At 43.9% G+C, this 19116-nt stretch overlaps 1 protein-coding gene across 1 annotated transcript in view; it reads left to right on the plus strand.

Moving 5' to 3' along the window:
• The first annotated feature begins 2593 nt into the window (after positions 1-2593).
• The window catches only part of LOC136566684 (ATP-binding cassette sub-family A member 9-like), a 33669-nt gene continuing 17146 nt past the window's right edge, over positions 2594-19116 (plus strand). Inside the window, exons 1-17 of the mRNA XM_066565945.1 lie at positions 2594-2627; positions 5913-6025; positions 8042-8252; positions 8869-9027; positions 9567-9667; positions 10228-10451; positions 11341-11479; positions 11921-12106; positions 12662-12794; positions 13206-13371; positions 14018-14076; positions 15032-15142; positions 15530-15705; positions 16019-16138; positions 17512-17650; positions 18222-18312; positions 18875-19014. Of these exons, the coding sequence (XP_066422042.1) occupies positions 2609-2627; positions 5913-6025; positions 8042-8252; positions 8869-9027; positions 9567-9667; positions 10228-10451; positions 11341-11479; positions 11921-12106; positions 12662-12794; positions 13206-13371; positions 14018-14076; positions 15032-15142; positions 15530-15705; positions 16019-16138; positions 17512-17650; positions 18222-18312; positions 18875-19014 (2287 nt within the window). The 5' untranslated portion in view covers positions 2594-2608. The remainder of the gene's footprint in view (positions 2628-5912; positions 6026-8041; positions 8253-8868; positions 9028-9566; positions 9668-10227; positions 10452-11340; positions 11480-11920; positions 12107-12661; positions 12795-13205; positions 13372-14017; positions 14077-15031; positions 15143-15529; positions 15706-16018; positions 16139-17511; positions 17651-18221; positions 18313-18874; positions 19015-19116) is intronic.

The raw sequence follows: 19116 nt of genomic DNA on the forward strand, positions 1-19116 counted from the left end.
CTCTTGGTTGTTTTGCTGTGTTGGAAATGGGGATGGTTCTCAAAGCCTGGGCTGATTTTGGGGTGCACCAGAGTTTCAGGTGGTTGGGCTCAGGCAGAGCATGGGGGGCTCTGGTTGTGGGCATGGCCACGGCTCTCAGGCTGCAGTATTTACATATTTTAAACCGAATCTGGGGGATTTTTGCAGAGTTTCAGCACTGGGATCCGACCGCCCAGCTTTGGGCTAGCAGTGACCCCCTGGCAGCTGTGTGCTCCTGGCATGGCACTGTCCCTCTGCAGGGCTGAATCCCCTCCAGCCCCTGGGAAATGAGCCCCAGATAAAATGAAACAACTCCTTTTCGTGCTTGGAGCTGTGCCCCAGGTGAGTTCAGCGGGTGGCGCTGGCCCTGGGGCGAGGGGCAGTGGAATGGGGAGCTTTGGCTGGGGTGGGACGTGGCAGGGATGGAGGGCACTGTCTGCTCCTGCCAGCTCCTGCACAGACCCTGCTGAGGCAGGGGGGCAGCTGGGCACCTCCAGCCTCATGGCCCAGTGAAGGGTGTTGCAAAATAAAAGGAGTTTGTGCTCCCTGAGCTCCTCAGTGGAGAGGAAATAACCCCAAAGAAGTTTAATCTGAGCTTGGGGACAGTTCCCAGCACTTCATACTCCTTTGTTTCTGATGGTGTGGAAAGGCAGTGTGCCATGCATTTTTTTTTTTTTAAGCTGTAAAATTAATTAGTTCCCTGATAATGCTTCTTTTAAGAGATGTCCAGAAAGTCCCTGATTTAACATGCTGAATTTCCCTTTGATAAGGGCTTCCCAGAGTTCTTGCTGTTCCTTTTTCCTTTGCCTGGCATGTCCCCCTGGAAGGGTCTGGGTCCCTTCCCAGCCCCTCTCCTCCTCCTGGCAGATTCAAGGGCTGGTCCCGAGGCCCCTTCTCAGAAATCCTCTGGAGCATCTGCTTGGGGGATTTAACTGATCAGAAAAAATATCAGCAGATATTAAAATACCATTTTATTTGTTTAATTTTAATATGTTTTTATTACTTATTATTTTATTCTTATTTTTATATAAATTATATATAAAAATTATATATAAGTATATATATATATAAATTATATATAAAAATATTTTATATATAAAGAAATGTGAGATGCACCATGGATTTCTCCCTTTGAACTCAAAATATAAAGTTTTATTAAATTATATAACGTTTTCTTTTAAATGATTATTATTTTTTATTAATTTTACTAATAATTACTAATTATTAATATTAATATCAGCAGATATTTTAATATCTGAAGCCTTGAGGGGTTGGAGTCCCACTCCAGCAGCCGGGCCAGGAGCAGGATGGGAAGTGCTTGGAGCAGGTGCCATTTTTCTGTGAAAATCCTTTTCTGCAGCTCCTGTGCAGGCAGGACAGGGCTGGGTCCCACCCTGAGGCACAGTTTTGGTCAGAAAAGTGCTGGTTTTTGGTCAGGTGTTTCTGCAGTCTCGAGGAGCTTCGCCTGTTGCTCCCCTGTTGCCCAACACGAGGGGATGCTGGAAAACGCTTCTGCTCCTCTCCTAAATGAGCTCATGCCTTGAAAATGAGAAGATCAGCAGCTGCAGCAGAGCCCCAGCCTTTTGTTAAGCAACAAGGCTGTGGTTTGAGGCAGCTCTGCAAATCACAGGCGCAGTCCTGGAGCTGTGGAAGTTCCGGGCCAGTCCAATTCATTTAACTCGTTGAGTTATGCCATGGCCATGCACCCTCCCAGCTCCTTTGGATTCCTTGGCTGCTCTGATTTCCTCACCTCCCTGCTCTGAATGCAGACCCACTGGAAAGATGGTTTGTTTTTAAACTCTTTAAACTCCCAACACGTTCCATCCTGCTTCCAGCTGTGCGGCAGCTGCTGGAAAAGCAATTAAAAGGAGTGGAAATTGGGAAAAAAACCGCTCAAAACAACAGAGAAAGAAGAACTAAAAACCCCGTTGGTGCTGGGGAGCAGAGGAAGGAGCATTTGCTGAGCCAGGCTCTGGGCACAATGAGGACAAGGCTGCAGAGTTTTTCCTCTGGAGAAGCTGGGCTGGAGACCCCCTGAGTCACCTTCTCAGAAATCCTCTGGAGCATCTGCTTGGGGGATTTAACTGATCAGAAAAAATACCAGCAGATATTAAAATATAATTTTAATTTTTAATTTTAAATCTATTTTTATTTTTATTATTTTTGCTATTATTTATTATTATTAATTTCTATAAATTTTTACATATAAATCATATACATTTTTGCCAAGTATTTTATATATAAATTATGTACATTTTGCCACCTCTCAGGAGTGAAGGCTCACCCCATCCAAGGCCACCCCAGCTCTGCTGCCCGCTGGGAACATCTGCAAGGGTTGAGTGCAATCCTCCAAAGCGTGCTGTAAACACGCCCAGGCTCGGGGCCAGCTGGTTGTAGGTGCTGTTCCAAGGCTGGGTCATCCCTGCAGAAGTTTTGGGAGGGTTTGGATCATCCCTGCAGAAGTTTTGGGAGGGTTTGCCCGGGTGACGTCAGCCTGGAGAGGGGCAAGGCCACCGGGCTGAGCCTCCCTGGGGCTGAAAAGGGACCAGCAGCCCCGACACCCCAGAGCTGCAGGAGAGACCTGGGCCCCATGGAAAACACACCAGCAGGTAAGCAGCCACAGACCTCTGCTTTCTTCAAGGGGAAAATTAATTAAGAAAGTAAGGATGGGAAAATTCTCCGTGCAGGGTTTGAGTTTTCGTGAGGGGATGATGAGGTTTTCCTAATTAGTGCTTTATGATGCTTCCCTCCAGCTCTGTTTTCTGGTGGACTACAAGTTCACAACAAAATATTTTACAGGAAGAGGAGTAAAAATATTCAGCTTTTCTGGGGGTGTGTGGGTTTTGGTTCTCCCTGTGGCTGCAGGTTGAGCACTGGATGATGATCCCTCCCTTTGCTCTCCTCCTCCTCCTCCTGCCCTGCTGTCACTAAAGGCATCTAAAAATACAAAACCCCCAAATTTCACTTCTCTGTATGAGCTGAAGCTTTGGGCTTTGATTAGGGACAGGCTTAGAGTTGTTATTTTCAAGTTGAGGGTAGGAAAAAAACAACCTGTTCCAGTCTGAGTTGGAGGGGAGTCAGTGCAAATCTGTCTCGGGTTTATCAGATGCAAACACAAAAAACTGCAAGAACTGGCAAAGAGGAGGGGATGGGAAGAGCTCTGCACTCTCCGTGTGCTGGGATTCATCCTTGACTCTGGGAAAGCCACTGGATCCTCTGGAAGTGTGAGATGCACCATGGATTTGTCCCTTTGAACTCAAAATTGAGAGGCCCCTGCCAGAGCTCCTGAGGAGCAGCTTGATTTTAGGAACTAAAATGATAAACTCCAGGAATGCTTTGGGTTGGAAGGGACCTCTAAAACTCACCCAGTCCAACCCCTTTACAATGAGCAGGACACCTTCAAACAGACCTCAAAAAGTTAAATTTATAGAGGAAAACAGTGTGAAGAGGTGCCAAAGAGGAATTCCCTGGGATAGTAAATAAAGGGATTATATGGGATGTGCCTTCCTGGGACAGCTTCTGGTAGAGCAGAGCTGCACACAGGGGCCAGGAAAAGTTATTGCAACACCTTGGCAGGGAGTTCCTGGAGAGCAGGAAGTTTGGATGCACTTAATGAGGCCCTGGAGACATCCAGCTTTACAAGTGATGCTCTTGAATGGATTAAATTTCCCAAACATCACTGCCTCCAGTTTCTGATGTGTTTATTTTGCCTTCTGCATCTGAAGTTTTGAGCCTCAGACCACACAGAGGATTCTCTCTTGGCTGTATTTTTTACCTTTTTGGTGATTATCTAATAGATTGATTAGATACCTAATTTAAAGTTAATAATAGCTAATATTTATTAGATATCTGACCAAAAGTTAAATTCCACAGCCTTTGTAGGCAGCATCACTTGTTTGAATTCCTGGCTTCATATTTGGCTCCCAGTGGTATTTGCTCCTTGCTCCACGGGCAAAAAGCAAATTAAAACTGGTAGAAACTTGGTTAAAATGTTTTAAAAAGCTTTAGATTTGCTCCATCATTTAAAAATTGTTTGTTGTGACTGCAGAGATTCCGTGCATCCTTTAAAGACCATCATGTTTTCATGTTTTCCTTGTTATCCAAACACCACCACACTTTGTTTACTACCCAAACATCCTGGGCTGAGCTGCTGCTTTCAGTTCATGACTGAAATCCAGACCTGAGCAAAAAAAGAAAAAGAAAAAAGTGACACTTCCTAGAAATCTCTTCCTATTTACCTTTAACTTTTAGTGCAGGCAGCAGGGAGGAATCGTGGGAGGAAGTTTGGGCAGGGAAAGAGAGATAAAGTAAGATAAGGTAAGCCCTGTGATAACTGGGATCTTGGATCTCTTACCCCCAGAGTACACAAATATTTAATTATTCCAAAAAACAAGCAGTGAAGGGAACAGAGCAGTGGAACCATTTATTAACTCCAGCTGCCCAATGCATGAAATCAGGAATGCTGTCCAAGGGGAATGGAGACTCTGCCTTTGAGGTTGCTTTGATTTTGGGTTTTTATGATTTTGAGTTTCAGCCATTTGAAAGGATTAAACCACAAAAACATGTTGGGAGGTTCCCTGCCCTGTTCCCATCACTGTGAACCTGCTCCTGTTCTTGCTGCTTGGCCACAGGATTCAATCTGGAGCTGAAATAAATATCCCAAAGAAATACTCCCTGTTCAGCATTCAGGAGGGTATGAAGGAGCACATGGCTGTTCTAATCCTGCCCTGCTCTAACTGCATTAAAGTTCCTTAATATCTGGGTGAAAACAGAACAAACTGGTCTCTTACCAGCCTGGTGAAGGCAGGCAGTGGCAGCCTCTGTTTTGGGTTATTTTTCGCATCTGCCCAGTGTTTGTAACGTGATTCAGGGCCTGGTTCAGAGCCCAGGGCACGTGAGCAGTGCTCTGCCAGCAAACCACATCTCTGAGGCCAGACACAAATTCACTTCCTGCAGTGAAACGTGGAAAGTGAGCGGTTGTCTGTTCCACAAAGCCTCTTTGGGATGAGGAAGGATGAGTTTGGGTGAGGAAGGATGAGTTTGGGTGAGGAAGGATGAATCTGGATGAGGAAGGATGAATTTGGATGGGGAAGGATGAGTCTGGGTGAGGAAGGATGAGTCTGGGTGAGGAATGATGAATTTGGGTGAGGAAAGATGAATTTGGGATGAGGAAGGATGAGTTTGGGTGATGAAGGATGAACGTGGATGAGGAAGGATGAATCTGGGTGAGGAAGGATGAATTTAGGATGAAGAAGGATGAGTCTGGGAGAGGAAGGATGAGTCTGGATGAGGAATAATGAATTTGGGTGAGGAAGGATGAACCTGGATGATGAAGGATGAACCTGGATAAGGAAGGATGAACCTGGGTGAGGAAGGATGAATTTGGGATGAGGAAGGATGAATTTGGGATGAGGAAGGATGAATCTGGATGAGGAAGGATGAATTTGGGATGAGGAAGGATGAATTTAGGATGAAGAAGGATGAGTCTGGGAGAGGAAGGATGAGTCTGGATGAGGAAGAATGAATTTGGGTGAGGAAGGATGAATTTGGGATGAGGAAGGATGAACCTGGATGATGAAGGATGAACCTGGATGATGAAGGATGAACCTGGATAAGGAAGGATGAACCTGGATGAGGAAGGATGAATTTGGGATGAGAAGGATGAATTTGGGTGAGGAAGGATGAACCTGTGCACGTGGAAGAGGCAGCTCAGAGTCCAGCCCAGCTCTCTGTTCCCTTGCATGATCTTGGCCTATTTCCTTTCAATTTTAGTTGTCCAAAGTTAAGGAGACAACTTTTCCCCCCTTGGCATGTTGCTGGCTTCCTCTGAAGTGCTATTTAACTCCCAGTGACCTGTTTTGTTCTAAATTACATAATTTTCTTTCCCATCTTAGCTGGAAAAATGCAGGGGGCATCCAAGAAAGCCTCACAAATATTTCAGCAAACCTGTGCTCTCCTGTGGAAAAATATCCTTCTGGTGTGGAGGATGAAGACAAAAAGTTTCCAGGCAAGTGTCAGTTCCTCCAAAGGGAAATCAGGATTTCTACTACCGAGTATTTTCACGTTGCATTGTTTTTGTGTGAGGGGATGTGAGAAGGCTCAGCTGTGGTTCCCTGGGAAATGTCAGCAGTTCCTTCTTCCTGTGACACTGCAGATCTGCCTCGTGACAGAGCTGGCTGCTGCCTTTTGCTTGTTGATCCTGCCCTGTGCAGAGGAACACAATGTCCAATTCATGGCTCCAGTGTCAAATTATCCACAGACCTCGCTGGCTCTGGGACTAACAAAACATGTTTTCCATCTGAGACCTTGCTGGGATTTAAACCCAGCACACCTGTGGAACAGCTCTCCCTTGTGCACAGGGGAAAGGCCTGAGCTGGGCTGGGCAGGGGGGGCAGAGCTGGGTTAGAAGGGTCCTGGAGGAGCCTCCCCAATGCCTTGCAGTGGCTCCCTAAAACAGAGGCAAGATTAAGGGAATAAAAGTGGGTATTTATTGCAGGCCTTCAATAAATACACCTTGGGCAGCCAGAAGCCTCTGAGGGGTACACCCCAGGTGGACAATGGCACATTTGGTCCATTTACATATCAGGGGTTAATCCTCCAATTACAGCTTCAGATAATGAAGTAATTTACTCCCAATTTCCAGCCCCAGTTCACTGTTGTTTCCATCTCCCCAGGCCTGAGGCAGTGAGGTATCCTTAATTCCCAGGCCTGGAGAGGAATTTTTTGTCTGGGTAAAACGGGAGAACAGCAGCTGTGGAGTTTTAGAGTGACACCCTAAAGGAGTGGACCTGAAAAACAGAAAAGCTAAATCCTGAGGCACCAGCACTTCCCTGGGCTGCCCCTCACCTCTGCATTCCCCCCCTTCCTTCCCTCCTTCCTTCCCTCCTTTCCTCCCTCCCTCCCCTGCAGGAATGGGGGCCTCTCTGGTTTTCCTCTACGTCCTTTGTGACTCTGCAGGGCTGACCATGGACTGCCCCTCACCTCTGCATTTCCCTCCTTCCATTAGGAAAATTATTCCACAAACAGCAGAGGTTTATATTCAAAAAGGAGATAGAGGAGTCCTTTTTACTTTATTCTAATAACGGCCATGGGCCATTCCCCTGGGGTCTCTCCAAGTTTTGGAGGACACAGCCTCCCTTTTTATCCCAATTTCCAGCCACATTTCCCTTCTCTCTTTCCCCATTTCTGAGGTGCTTGAGAGGTTCAGACTTCCCAGAACACCTGATCCCAGAGATTCCCCTCTAATGTACAACCCTCCCTTTTCATTTTTAATTCTTATGGAATTTAGGGATTTTTCTTCCCCATTGTTTCTTTCATCTTTCAATACCTAATTTCATTTATCAGCAAACCTGAAGTTTATTTGTAAAAGCAAATACCTTTTTCCATTCACCAATCAGTGGAATCCTTCCCATTGTTTCTTTTATCTCTCAGTGCTGGTGTTATCCTCCAGCAAACCCACAGCTGGTTTGGAAAGACAAATCTGCCATTCCTCTCACTTCCTCCCCTGCAGGAGTGGGTGGCCTCTCTGGTTTTCCTGTACACCCTGAGGGACTCTGCAGGGCTCATCATGGACTGCCCCTCACTGTCACCCTGATTTTTTAAGTTTTTCTAAGCCTTTGGATGTTTATATTCTTGTAACAAACCTTCTCACACACTTTATGGAAATAACTTATTGTTTTGCATTCTTTTAGAGAGAAGGAGAAATTTGATGGACTGTTGGTTTGTCCAGCGTCATTGGAGAGGTGTCACCCCCCAATCCACTGTCACTTTCGGAAATCTTTAAATGTTGGAGTCAGAAATTTAAAACCTCTCTTTTATCTTGAAAAGAGCAGCACATCCACATCATGTTGTGTCCTATATTCAATACCTAATTTCATTTATCAGCAAACCTAAAGTTTATTTGTAAAATCAAATACCTTTTTTCCATTCATCAATCAGTGGAACCCTCACCATTGTTTCTTTTATCTCCCGGTGCTGGTTTGTAAAGACAAATCTGCCATTCCTCTCACTTCCTCCCCTGCAGGAGTGGGTGGCCTCTCTGGTTTTCCTGTACATCCTGAGGGACTCTGCAGGGCTCATCATGTACTACCCCACCCAGGAGTTCCCCTACAAGGCCCTGGGGCGCCTGGACGAGCCGGCCTTCAACGCCTCGGGGGTCACCCTCATGTTCACCCCTGCAACCAGCAGCACCCGCAGGATCATGGCCAAAGCGGCTTCCAGCTCATCACTGAGGGGTAAAAGCTCTTAAATCCACGTTCCTGCAGTGGCTCGAGTGGTCCTGACCCACCCTCGTGGCAGGGAGGGACGAGAGCATTTGTCCCATGTGATTTTTGAGGGGGGAAAATGGTGGTGATGCCCAATTTCATTGTTGTTGTCTGAATATTCAGACAAGAGCTGTGTGACCGTGTTCACAGGGCTCTGAGGATGAGGGAAGAGACGAGGATCTGACTCCATGTTTCAGAAAGCTTGATTTATTATTTTATGATAGATATTATATTAAAACTATACTAAAAGAATAGAAGAGAGGATTTCAGCAGAAGGCTGGCTAAGAATAGAAAAAGAAAGAATGATAACAAAGGCTTGTGGCTCCGACAGAGAGTCCGAGCCAGCTGGGCTGTGATTGGCCATTAATTAGAAACAACCAACATGGGCCAATCCCAGATGCACCTGTTGCATTCCACAGCAGCAGATAATCAATGTTCATATTTTGTTCCTGAGGTCTCTCAGCTTCTCAGGAGGGAAAAATCCTAAGGAAAGGATTTTTCATAAAATGTGTCTGTGACAAGCTGTGCTGGTTTTATTTATTTTTTTTCTTTTTTTGTCAATATTAATTATTTATTCTAATGGCAGGTATAATCATAGAAGAAGTGGAAAATGAGGCAAAAATGGAAGAAAAAGGACTTTTGGAGGAGGAAACCATTGGTGTTGTTTTTAAGGATGATTTCTCCTACACACTCAGATTTCAAATGGGCAAAGCAATGTTTCCAAATGAAGGCTTTGAGCACATAGGTAACAAAATAAATGAAACTCCAGGCTCTGTTTTTGCATTAAAAACTGTTTAGCTGCATTTCTGTGCTGCTGTGCTACCCCAGAGGGATGGAGGCTGCATGTGCCAAATGGCTCGAGAAAAACATGAGTTAAAATTTGAGGTTTTATGTCTGTAAAAGGAAAAAAAAATCAGAGAAAAAAAAGCTGTAAGAACATAAATGTCATCCACAGTTAGAGAATCAGAGAATCCCAGAATGGTTTGGGGTAGAAGGGAGCTCAGAGATCACCCAGTGCCTTTTTGCCCCTCTCCCCTTTGTACCTTAACACATCAAATCATGCCTGGAAAATGAGAATTGTGTGTGCATTAATGTCCCTGGCCAGAGATTTAACACATTAAAAGACAAAAGGCTGAGTAAACCCCAAGTCTTGATTTCCTCACACTTAGGTAAAACTCATTTTCAACCCCACATGTCACGCACAAGTATTTATATGCACATGTGCATGGAAATGTATTGATTAATATTGATTAATTCTTTTTTAAAAATTTCTTTCCCCAACAGAAACCTGCTGGGATTTTTCAGCAAGGCACTGCAAAGTCCCTCTGTACTGGTATGGGGGGTTCCTCTCAGTGCAGTCCAGCATTGATGCAGCAGTCATAGAAGTAAGTGTGCTCAGGGTGGAATTTGCTGTTCTTCCCACAGTTCTGTGTAAACTTAAAACCCAAACTGATTAAACCAAAAATAGAGGGGAATAAAACCCCAAGCATCACAAAAACCACCAAGCCAGTTCATTTTTCCAGCCCTAAAATTGTCCAAGGCCAAGTTGGACAGGGCTTGGAGCACCCTGGGATAGTGGGAGGGGTCCCTGCCCATGGAGGGGGTGGAAAAAGAGGATCTTTGGGGTCCCTTCCAACCCAAACCATTCTGGGATCCTGTGATGCTCTGATTTTCTGTGGTCATCAACTTCTTAACTAATTAGTGTAATTCAAAATTTAAAAGAATGACAGATCATTCTCATGGCTCAAGGCAGCGAATGGAACAAGGATTTAATAGTGTTTATTGCAAGTCAGCACAAAAAGATGCTAAATACTGGTAACTTGCTTAAAAACATAACCCTATTATTGACAAACTAATAATTCTGATGCTTGTAACCCCCTGCTTGTTCTGATGTTGGCTATTGCATTGCAAAAATGAAATTAATTTAATTTCCGATTTCCTTTAGATGAAAACCAACCACTCTGTGTGGAAGGAAATGAAGTCAATTAATGGAGTTCACCTGCAAACTGTGATGAAACCTCTGTTCAAACTGGATTACCTTTGGTTCATCATCTGTGCCATACTGAGCTACTGCCCATACATGCACTTTTTATCAGTGAAAGTTCTCAAGGAGAAGAAGAGGCTGAAGGTATTGATGAGAGCAATGGGTCTGCAGGATATTTCCTTCTGGTAAGCCTCAGAAATTAATCAGTGCGTAATTACTGGAATTATTTTATCAATGTGTAATTACAGGGATTAAATTATTTATATTAAATTATTTTATCCAGTGTATGGAGCAGCCTGGTCTGGTGGGAGGTGGCCCTGCCCGTGGCAGGGGTGGAATTCGGGGATTTTTGAGGTGTCTAAACCATTCTGGGGTTCTTTTTGTCGGGGGACCTCTGTTTCCAAGCCTGTGGCTCTGAGGCAGATTATTTTTGTAGTTGTTTTGTTGCTTTTCTCCTCCCCAAAAAAGAGGAGGAGCCCTCCCGGTGCAGCAGGGTTCTGGGTGGGGAGGGGGTTTTGTGGAACACGCAGAAACAGCAAAGAAACAACAAATTCTGGAGAAAGCCCTAAATGCTGAAGCAGAGGAGGGATGCTGGGCCTATCCAAACAGGTTTCCTAACCCATCTGGGCATGAGTATTTCCCATCATTGGAAAAGCACACGGATAAAAGGTCCTGGCTGCAGATTCTCTGTGTCCCCTTGCTGCCATCACTGAGCTGCAGAGATCTGGGCACGTGCCAGGCCTGGATTTGTGGAAGAACTTTTTTCCTGAGCAGTAACCAAGCACTGAAGAGGCTGCTCAGAGAGGAATGTCCCTCACTGGAGATACTCCAGACCCACCTGGACACATTCCTGTGCCTTGTTGAGCTCTGGGATGTCCCTTTTTGGGCAGAGACATTGACCCTCCCTGTCCCTCCCACCCTGACCCTTCCTATGCCTCTCTGATATTTGCACCTGCCCACTCTGGAAACTGGAAATGGTTGAAAATGCAGAATATTTGAATTCCAACCACTTTGGCTATGTCATGGCAGTGTTATTATGCTCAGGGGCAGAAATAATTGTGCCTTGCCTTGTAGGTTATCCTGGAGTTTGCTGTACACTGTGTATGTCTCCATCACAGCCAGCCTGCTGACCTGGGTCACCCTGAGTGAAGTTTTTAATCACAACAGCTTCTTGGAACTGTATTTTTTTTATTTCTTTTATGGCATGGCATGTGTAAGTTTGCTTTTGTATTCTTATATGATGCTCCTTTTTTTTTATCCCTAATTAAAATATCTGCAGAGTTTTTTAGGGCTGGTATTATATGAGAAAGTAACAAAAATACTCTGCTGTGATTTATTGTTATTTTTTATAGGCTAGGTTTTAGGTTATTTTTTTGTATTTTTTTTACCATTATATTTTGGGAGATTCTGACTCAAAATCAGAGTGAAGAGAGGTGCTAAAATGAGAAATGAGGCTGGGAGTGATTTGTCTTATAAACCTCATAAACTTTACAAACCTGCCCTAAATCTCAGAGCTGCTAGACAAAGCCTTGTGCATCTGGAGGGAACAACTGAAACCCAACAGGGTCTCTAATTTTGCTCCTATTTTCATGTTGTTTTATTTTTAATTGCAGCAGAAATGCATCCTGCTAACTACTGGTTTTCTCTGCTGTAGATTCACTTCACTTTCCTGCTCAGCTCGTTGCTAAAGCAGCCAAACATTTCCAGTTTTGTGGGATTTCTCCTTCACATCCTCTTTGGGGCCCTGGGCTTTTTGACACTGTTTGAGAAACTGCCACGGGCTTTGGAATGGATTTTAAACCTCTTCAGTCCTTTTGCCTTCACAGCTGGCCTTGCAACGGTATGTCCATAATAAAACCAGTGCATCCCCAGAGCTCAGCCCCCAAAATTCTGCCAGAGAGCAGCAAAATCCACAATTTGCATCACCAGAACAACCCAGTCACACCCCTCTGCTTTTAAAAAAGAAAACTTGGCTCCAAAAAATCTTTAAAAAAAAATCTAAAAAATCTGTGCTAAATCGTGGCAGAGATGGTTGGACACTCAAGTGCATCATGAATTTTACTGCAACAGATTTAAATTTATAAAATGAGCAGTGGGATGTGGCTGGTGGGTACCAAGGGCTGCAGGAACTGAGGGCTGGAAGTGCTGCCTTTGCAAACAGCACTCTGTAACTTCTGCATGGTTTGAAATTCAGCTTACTGAGGCATTTCTGCTGCCTGTGGTCAGAATAAACCCTTTCCCTCCTTAGAAACAGCGTCGTGGTCACGAGTGAATTGGCTTTGAGTGAAAATGGCTATGATGACACAGCAGTAGCTCACACAAAGTATTTCTGTCTGAAGGAAATGTTGCGTCTGAATTTTTCTTTTTTTTTTTTTTGCTTTTTTTCCTCCCCTAGATGGTAAAACTAGAAAAATATGGACGAGCATTTAGCCCAGAGTTGTACCCTTTTTATAACCTGTACCTCATCCTGAGCCTTGACAGTGTCTTGTATTTCCTGCTGGCCATCTACTTCGATAAGGTTTTGCCTGGTGAGTGAAAGTGTGAGGGGAAAAATGCAAACTTCATTGCTTTTTCTTCTATAATTCCCTGATTTGTAGAGGGGAAGTCACCGAAGGGGTGGTGGGAGGAGAGAAAACAGCAACCCTGCAGTGAGATCCTGCTCCGACAGCCCTGACCACTGGGGTTGGAAGGGTGTTGGAGGACTTGTTCTGATTTTTTGGGACCAAAGAGGTTGTAAATGGGTGTGATTATTCCCCACCTGCATTTACAGATATGGACAATTTAAATTGCAGAATTTATAAATTCTTTCACTCTGCTGGAAGTTCACGTCCTGCACTGCCGGGGGAGCGGTGGCTGGGTTGGGCCTTTATCGGAGCTGACAGATGGAGGTTTTGGGAGCTTTGGGGGTTGATATTTCACCTTCTCTGCCTCTGATTCAGGCAAGTATGGGGTCCCACATCCTCCTGCCTTCTTCCTGAGACCCTCCTACTGGCTCAGGGGCAGCAGAGGGTCCGTGGGGGTGAGAGCTGGCAGCAGCCACGACCCCGTTCTGGGCGGTGACACCGAGCCGATGCCGCCGGGCTTCGATGGCAAGGAGGCCATCAGGTAAGGGGCAAGAGAAATACAGCTCTGAGTGGGTTGTTTGGCTCCAGAGAGCACAGCCACGCTGCACTGGTGGGTGTGAGGCTGGCAGCTGGCATTGTGAGTGAGATTAATGCAGATGTGTGAAGGGCAGGGGTTGCTCGGTGTTTTGTCCCACTCCGGAGCTGGATTTGAACATTTATTGGATGTGGGGCATCCTCCAACTCCCTGCGCTGTACTTCCCTCTCAGCAGTGAGTCTGTTCCCCTTCCCCAGCATCTTCACAAGAGTGTGCTGCAGAAAATGCTGCCCTGTCCATCCTTGCAGGGCTGGGTGGGCTCGTGGCTGGTGCTGCCACCACGAAATGTGCCAAAATAACAGCCAGGTCATCACTCCTAATTAAATATCCACGTTTATATCCTCCTCCTTCACTCACCAAATGTTCCTCGAGTTTGGCTTTGAAACCTTTCAAACAGCTTTTAGAAAAGCACAGCTAATCCTGCTTTAAAGGTACCAGAAATGAATTACATCAAGGAATTCCTTCTGCAGGACCAGTTGGAGGAGGAGGTTGGGAAATATTCCCCCAAAAGTTTTCAAAGTTTAATTTGAGGCAGAGGAAACAGCCCCCAAATTGTGATTCAATAATTAATGGCTTGCTTACTTTTCTTTAGGCTAAACAATATTAAAAAGATATACAAGAAGAACAACAAGAGCATCGAAGCTTTAAAGGGTAAGGAGAGGCTTTGTAATTATTTTATTCATTTTTCACTAGATAAGAACCCAAAGTGTTTGCAAATGTACTGGCTGTACTGAATTCTGCCTCTGGGCCTGTTAAATTATATTGTGCAATGGTTATTTCTGCTGGGGTAAATTACTGGCAAATTTCTAACAGGTCGTTATCTCCCTGTTCCCTCCAGGAAAAAATCACTGTTTATTATTTTTTGCAACAGCAGAAATCTCCTTAAAAGCTGTGTTTTTGCAGTGATGAACCACTCTAGAAATCCCCTCTCAAACCTCCCTTTCAAAATGTAAACTATTTTGGGCAAACTGGGGATTTTATGGCCAAATCTGCTGCCCCTGCCTGAGCTGTGTTCTCCAAGAACTTGCCAATGCAAATATTTGACACAGCCATAGTAAAGTCATGGGGTATTTGTTAAATGCCTTTGTTTAACAAGAACTCCAAGTGAAAATATCAAAAATGAAAAATACAAAAATACTAAAAATATCAATATGGCCTCAAAGGTATATATTGAGTGGAAAAACCAAGCAAACACAACCTGAACAACCCAGAGAAAGACAAAGTATTTTTTAAAAAAGAAAATGAGGGGACAAAGTCTGGCTGCTTTGAAATATGTCGTGAAATCTCACATCTTGGAAAAGCTCTGCGCTCTTCTCTTCCTGAGGACTCTTTTTGAGCCACACTAAAATAAAATGTGAACCTTGTATAAAACTGAAGTCAAAATTCATTAAATATTGAAAATAATACATTTATTCCCTCAGTTCAATCAAGACATAATTCCTTACTAAGCTTAGGCCTAACTCCTGAAGAACCAACCTGTGCTTTTGGATCTGGTTTTGCCTCTCAGTTTCTAAAAAATGTCACTTCTGTCCCCTGTGGCAAAAGCTACAGGTCCAAGTCCACTTCTCACACACTTCCATCTACTGTTGTCCTTCTTTTCTTCTAGGTTTGTCCTTAAATGTGTATGAAGGGCAGATCACTGCCCTGCTGGGTCACAGTGGATCTGGGAAAACTGCTCTGTTAAATGTGCTCAGTGGATTTTCCAAGCCTACAGCAGGTGAGATGGATGGGCCTGGATGCTGAGCTGTTTTGTTCAAGTGTAAGGGGAAAATAAGCAAAAAACCTCCAAGTTTTCCCTCAGTCATTCATGCTAGGTTGTTTGCAGTGCAGATTTCTCCTTCAGCACGAGCTCCAGGGATAATGGATCCTTCATGTGTGCACCATCTGGATGACCTGGTGCTTTCCATCAGCTGCACACCTACAGGAAATATGGTTTTATTTGTAAGGCAGGGTTTTGGTGCTCTGAAATATTTTTTAAAGGTATTAAATCTTTGAGCTATCTGGTTATTTTGCTTTTTTGTTTCTTGCATTTTTAATTTAACACTTGGGAAGCATCTGTGGTGCTGGAATTATTGTCAAATATTTCATTCACCCCCCTGTGCAGGTTCTGCAATGATCTACAACTACAATGCTTCTGAAATATGGAATATGGAAGGAATGCAGGAAAAAGTTGGGATTTGCCCCCAAATTAATTTGCATTTTGAAGCCTTAACAGTGAAGGAAAACCTGAGAATTTTTGCTCACATCAAGGGGATTCAGTGGAAGGAAGTAGATGAAGAGGTTGGTATGTGCTTCTCAGCCATTGACTTCTCTTTTATGGCATCTTGGGCACTTTTTGCTTTATTTATAAAATCTGATCACCTGCATCTTGTTCTGTGGAAATGAGAACAAACCTGATTTAGTGCCAAAGTGGTTTTCCAGTGCTCTCTTATCCTCATGCCATGAGTTAAAACTCAGACTTGTCTTATTTATCTCCAAGCAAAGCCATTATGGGTAGGTAAGTTTGAAATCTTGAAGTTGTAATGTTTGCAGCCATTTAGGGATTCAAACCAGTGCTCTGGAAATGTGACTCTTGTCTTTGTGTGTTCCCAAGGTGCAGAGAGTTCTCATCATGTTGGACCTCACCGACGTTCAGGATGTTTGTGCTGAAGCCCTGAGTGGGGGACAAAAACGAAAATTGTCTCTTGGAATTGCAATTTTAGGAAATCCCCAGGTAGGGAATGGCTGTGGTTATGCACACACAACATGTGTTGTTTTGGGACATAGCGTTGCATTTTGACTTGGCACAGAGACTGTTGTGGTTTTCCCCTGCCACTCCAGGCTGCTATTCCCTTACTGGAAGGATTGGGGAATCTGGTTCAATCAGAGCCATATTTTTAATTAGAAGGGTGGTGATACTGCAACAGAAGAAGGAGCAATAAAAACGAGCCATCCTTGAGGGTACATTCTCTTCTCTGTACGGGACCATCAAAAGCATGAAACCAAGTGATGCAAGTGTGGAACTGAGCCACGTGGGCTGGTGTTGTAGTTGAGATGGACACAATATAAAACAACAGACTCCATTTTCAGAAGGCTTCAAACTGTTTTTATTCTAGCATGCATGCTTTTTATACATTCTTACCAAACTCATAAGTTTACACTTTACTCATTGGTCAGGAAAGAAAAAGTGCTCATTGGAACAGGCAGCTGCAGGTTTCTCTTATTTATCCTTCTTTCTTTCTTGGTTTCTGTGTCAAGGAGCTTGGTAGAAAATTCTTCCAGGGGTGAACATGGATCCTGTTATCAAACTCCTCTCTGGCTCACAGAAGTCCCTGTAAAACTCGTAGTGTGGCATCCCCAAAGGGGTAATAATTAGCATTGACTCCATGATTCTCAGAAGGCTGATCAATCACTTTATTATACTATATATATAGTATAGTATATATACTATATAGTATATAATATATATACTATATAGTATATATATATTATATAGTATATATATATAGTATATATATACACTATATATAGTATAGTGTATATATATATACACTACACTACATATATATACACTATATATAGTATAGTATATATATATACACTATACTATATATATACTATATAATATATATAGTATATATATTATACTATATATATACTATATAGAATATATATTATATACTATATAGAGTTATTATTCTATAGCATAGAATAGTGATACATATATCACTTTATTATACAATTCTATCACTTTATTATACTATTCTATTCTTCTCTTCTTATTAAGAAACCCATTGCCTTTACAGACAGTCACAATACAGGTTGACCTAATTGGTCCTTTACTAAAAACACCATCACCATTGGCCAATTAGGAAATCACCCTTTGGTGAACAAAGCTCCCAAACACATTCCACGTGTTCACAACAACAGGTGCAGCAAGTGAAGATAAGAATCGTTCATCATTCTTTCCTCTGATCTTCTCACAGCCTTCCCCAGGACGGTGCCTGGGAAGGTTGTGTTTCTCTCTGTGGCCAGAGAGCTGCTGCCACACCAAACCTCTTGCCCGGGCTGGGGTGTGGGGAGTTCTGACCTGGTTGTGCTTTGCAGGTGCTGCTCCTGGACGAGCCCACGGCGGGGCTGGATCCCTGCTCCAGGCACCACGTCTGGAGCCTGCTGCGGGAGCGCCGCGCCGGGCGCGCCACGCTCGTGGCCACCCAGTCCATGGAGGAGGCGGACACTCAGGCTGGTGAGCCCCGGCTGGCACCTTGGGGTGCACACCAAGGGTTTCCAGGGCACAGCCCACCTGTGGCACTGCTGGGTGTGTTTTTTCTGACAGTGACCACCCAAGCCGAGCTTGGCGAGGGTTAAAACTGGGCTGATGTGTCCCTCCAAGGCTTTGCTCATGCTCCTCTCTAGGATAAAGCAGTCTTCTTTGCTCATGCTCCTCTCTAGGAGAAAGTATTTCCACATTATCTGGCTTTGTCTCTATGTCAGCAAAACTTAGTTTATTTTCCATAATTTTCCTTTGTTTTTATTTTACTTGCCGCTATTCCCATTTCCGTATCATTCCTGTGCTGCGTGGGAAATACTCCAAAAACCCACAAGAATGCAGAACTAAAATAATTAACCATGATGCTGAGAAGAAAGGCATTGGTTTAAAAATATTAAAAAAAAAAAAAAGACCTTCAGGCCTGGCCTGGCTTTACTCCTCTCAATTTATTATTAAAATGTCTGTTGAGTTCAGAAGGAGCAGAGTGAGGTCAGTCTGCTGCACTCTTGTAAATCCCCCTAAATCCTTTGCATTCCCTCCTCCTTAGATCGAAAAGCTTTCCTCTCCTGTGGGAGATTACAGAGTGTTGGCTCATCTCTCTACTTGAAGAGAAAGTGGGGAATTGGCTATCACTTAAGGTAAAACCTTTTGTTTTGGTCATCATTCTTTTTGTGAAAAGCTTCTCATTCTCATATTTTCTTGTAGAGTCTGTGTTTTTGTAGAGTTTATCTGGACAGTAGTAGAAATCCTGACAATTCATTTTAGAAGACCTTTAAGGCTGCCAAAATGTTCCTGCTTTGGACAAGAAGCTGCCTTTCTTGGGAACCCAACCCTGAAAGCTCTGAGCACGCAGCTAAAATGACTCTGCAGTGAAGGGGGACCAGAGTGAGGTGATCTGTGGTGCCAGAGTGACGTTCAATGGCTTTGATGCAAAGCTATTTTTCTTCTTAGGAGTTTGATTCCTGAGTTCTTGGTTTAGCAGCATTGTCCAGGATCATAATTCTTACCCTCAACCATTTTGTGCACGCATGGCAAAACCAGGGGCACTGCAGATGGCTGTAAAAATTCCCACTGAAGTTCTGCCCAGTTTTGGAGATTTCCCTATGGGAGGATCACTGCTGCCTCTGTACTCCAACCAGATGAGGCACAGATTTTTTATTTCTTATTTAACTTTATAACAAATGGATTTTTTTTCAACAGGATGCACATAAATGACCTGTGTGACCCCGAGCTTGTGTCGTCCACGGTCAGACAGTACATCCCTGATGCTGTGCTCAAGGGACAGAAGAGGGATGAGCTGTGTTTTAGGCTGCCTCTGGAAAACACTGACAGCTTCCCAGGTGAGAAACCTGCCCCTGTGCCAGGGTTTTAAAGGGAAACCCACTGGTGGGAAAAGCAGAAATCAAAGGTACTGTGAAGGGAATAAATATATTCCTTGGTCC

This window comes from Molothrus aeneus, chromosome 26 (assembly GCF_037042795.1).
Source record: "Molothrus aeneus isolate 106 chromosome 26, BPBGC_Maene_1.0, whole genome shotgun sequence".
Lineage (NCBI taxonomy): Eukaryota > Metazoa > Chordata > Aves > Passeriformes > Icteridae > Molothrus > Molothrus aeneus.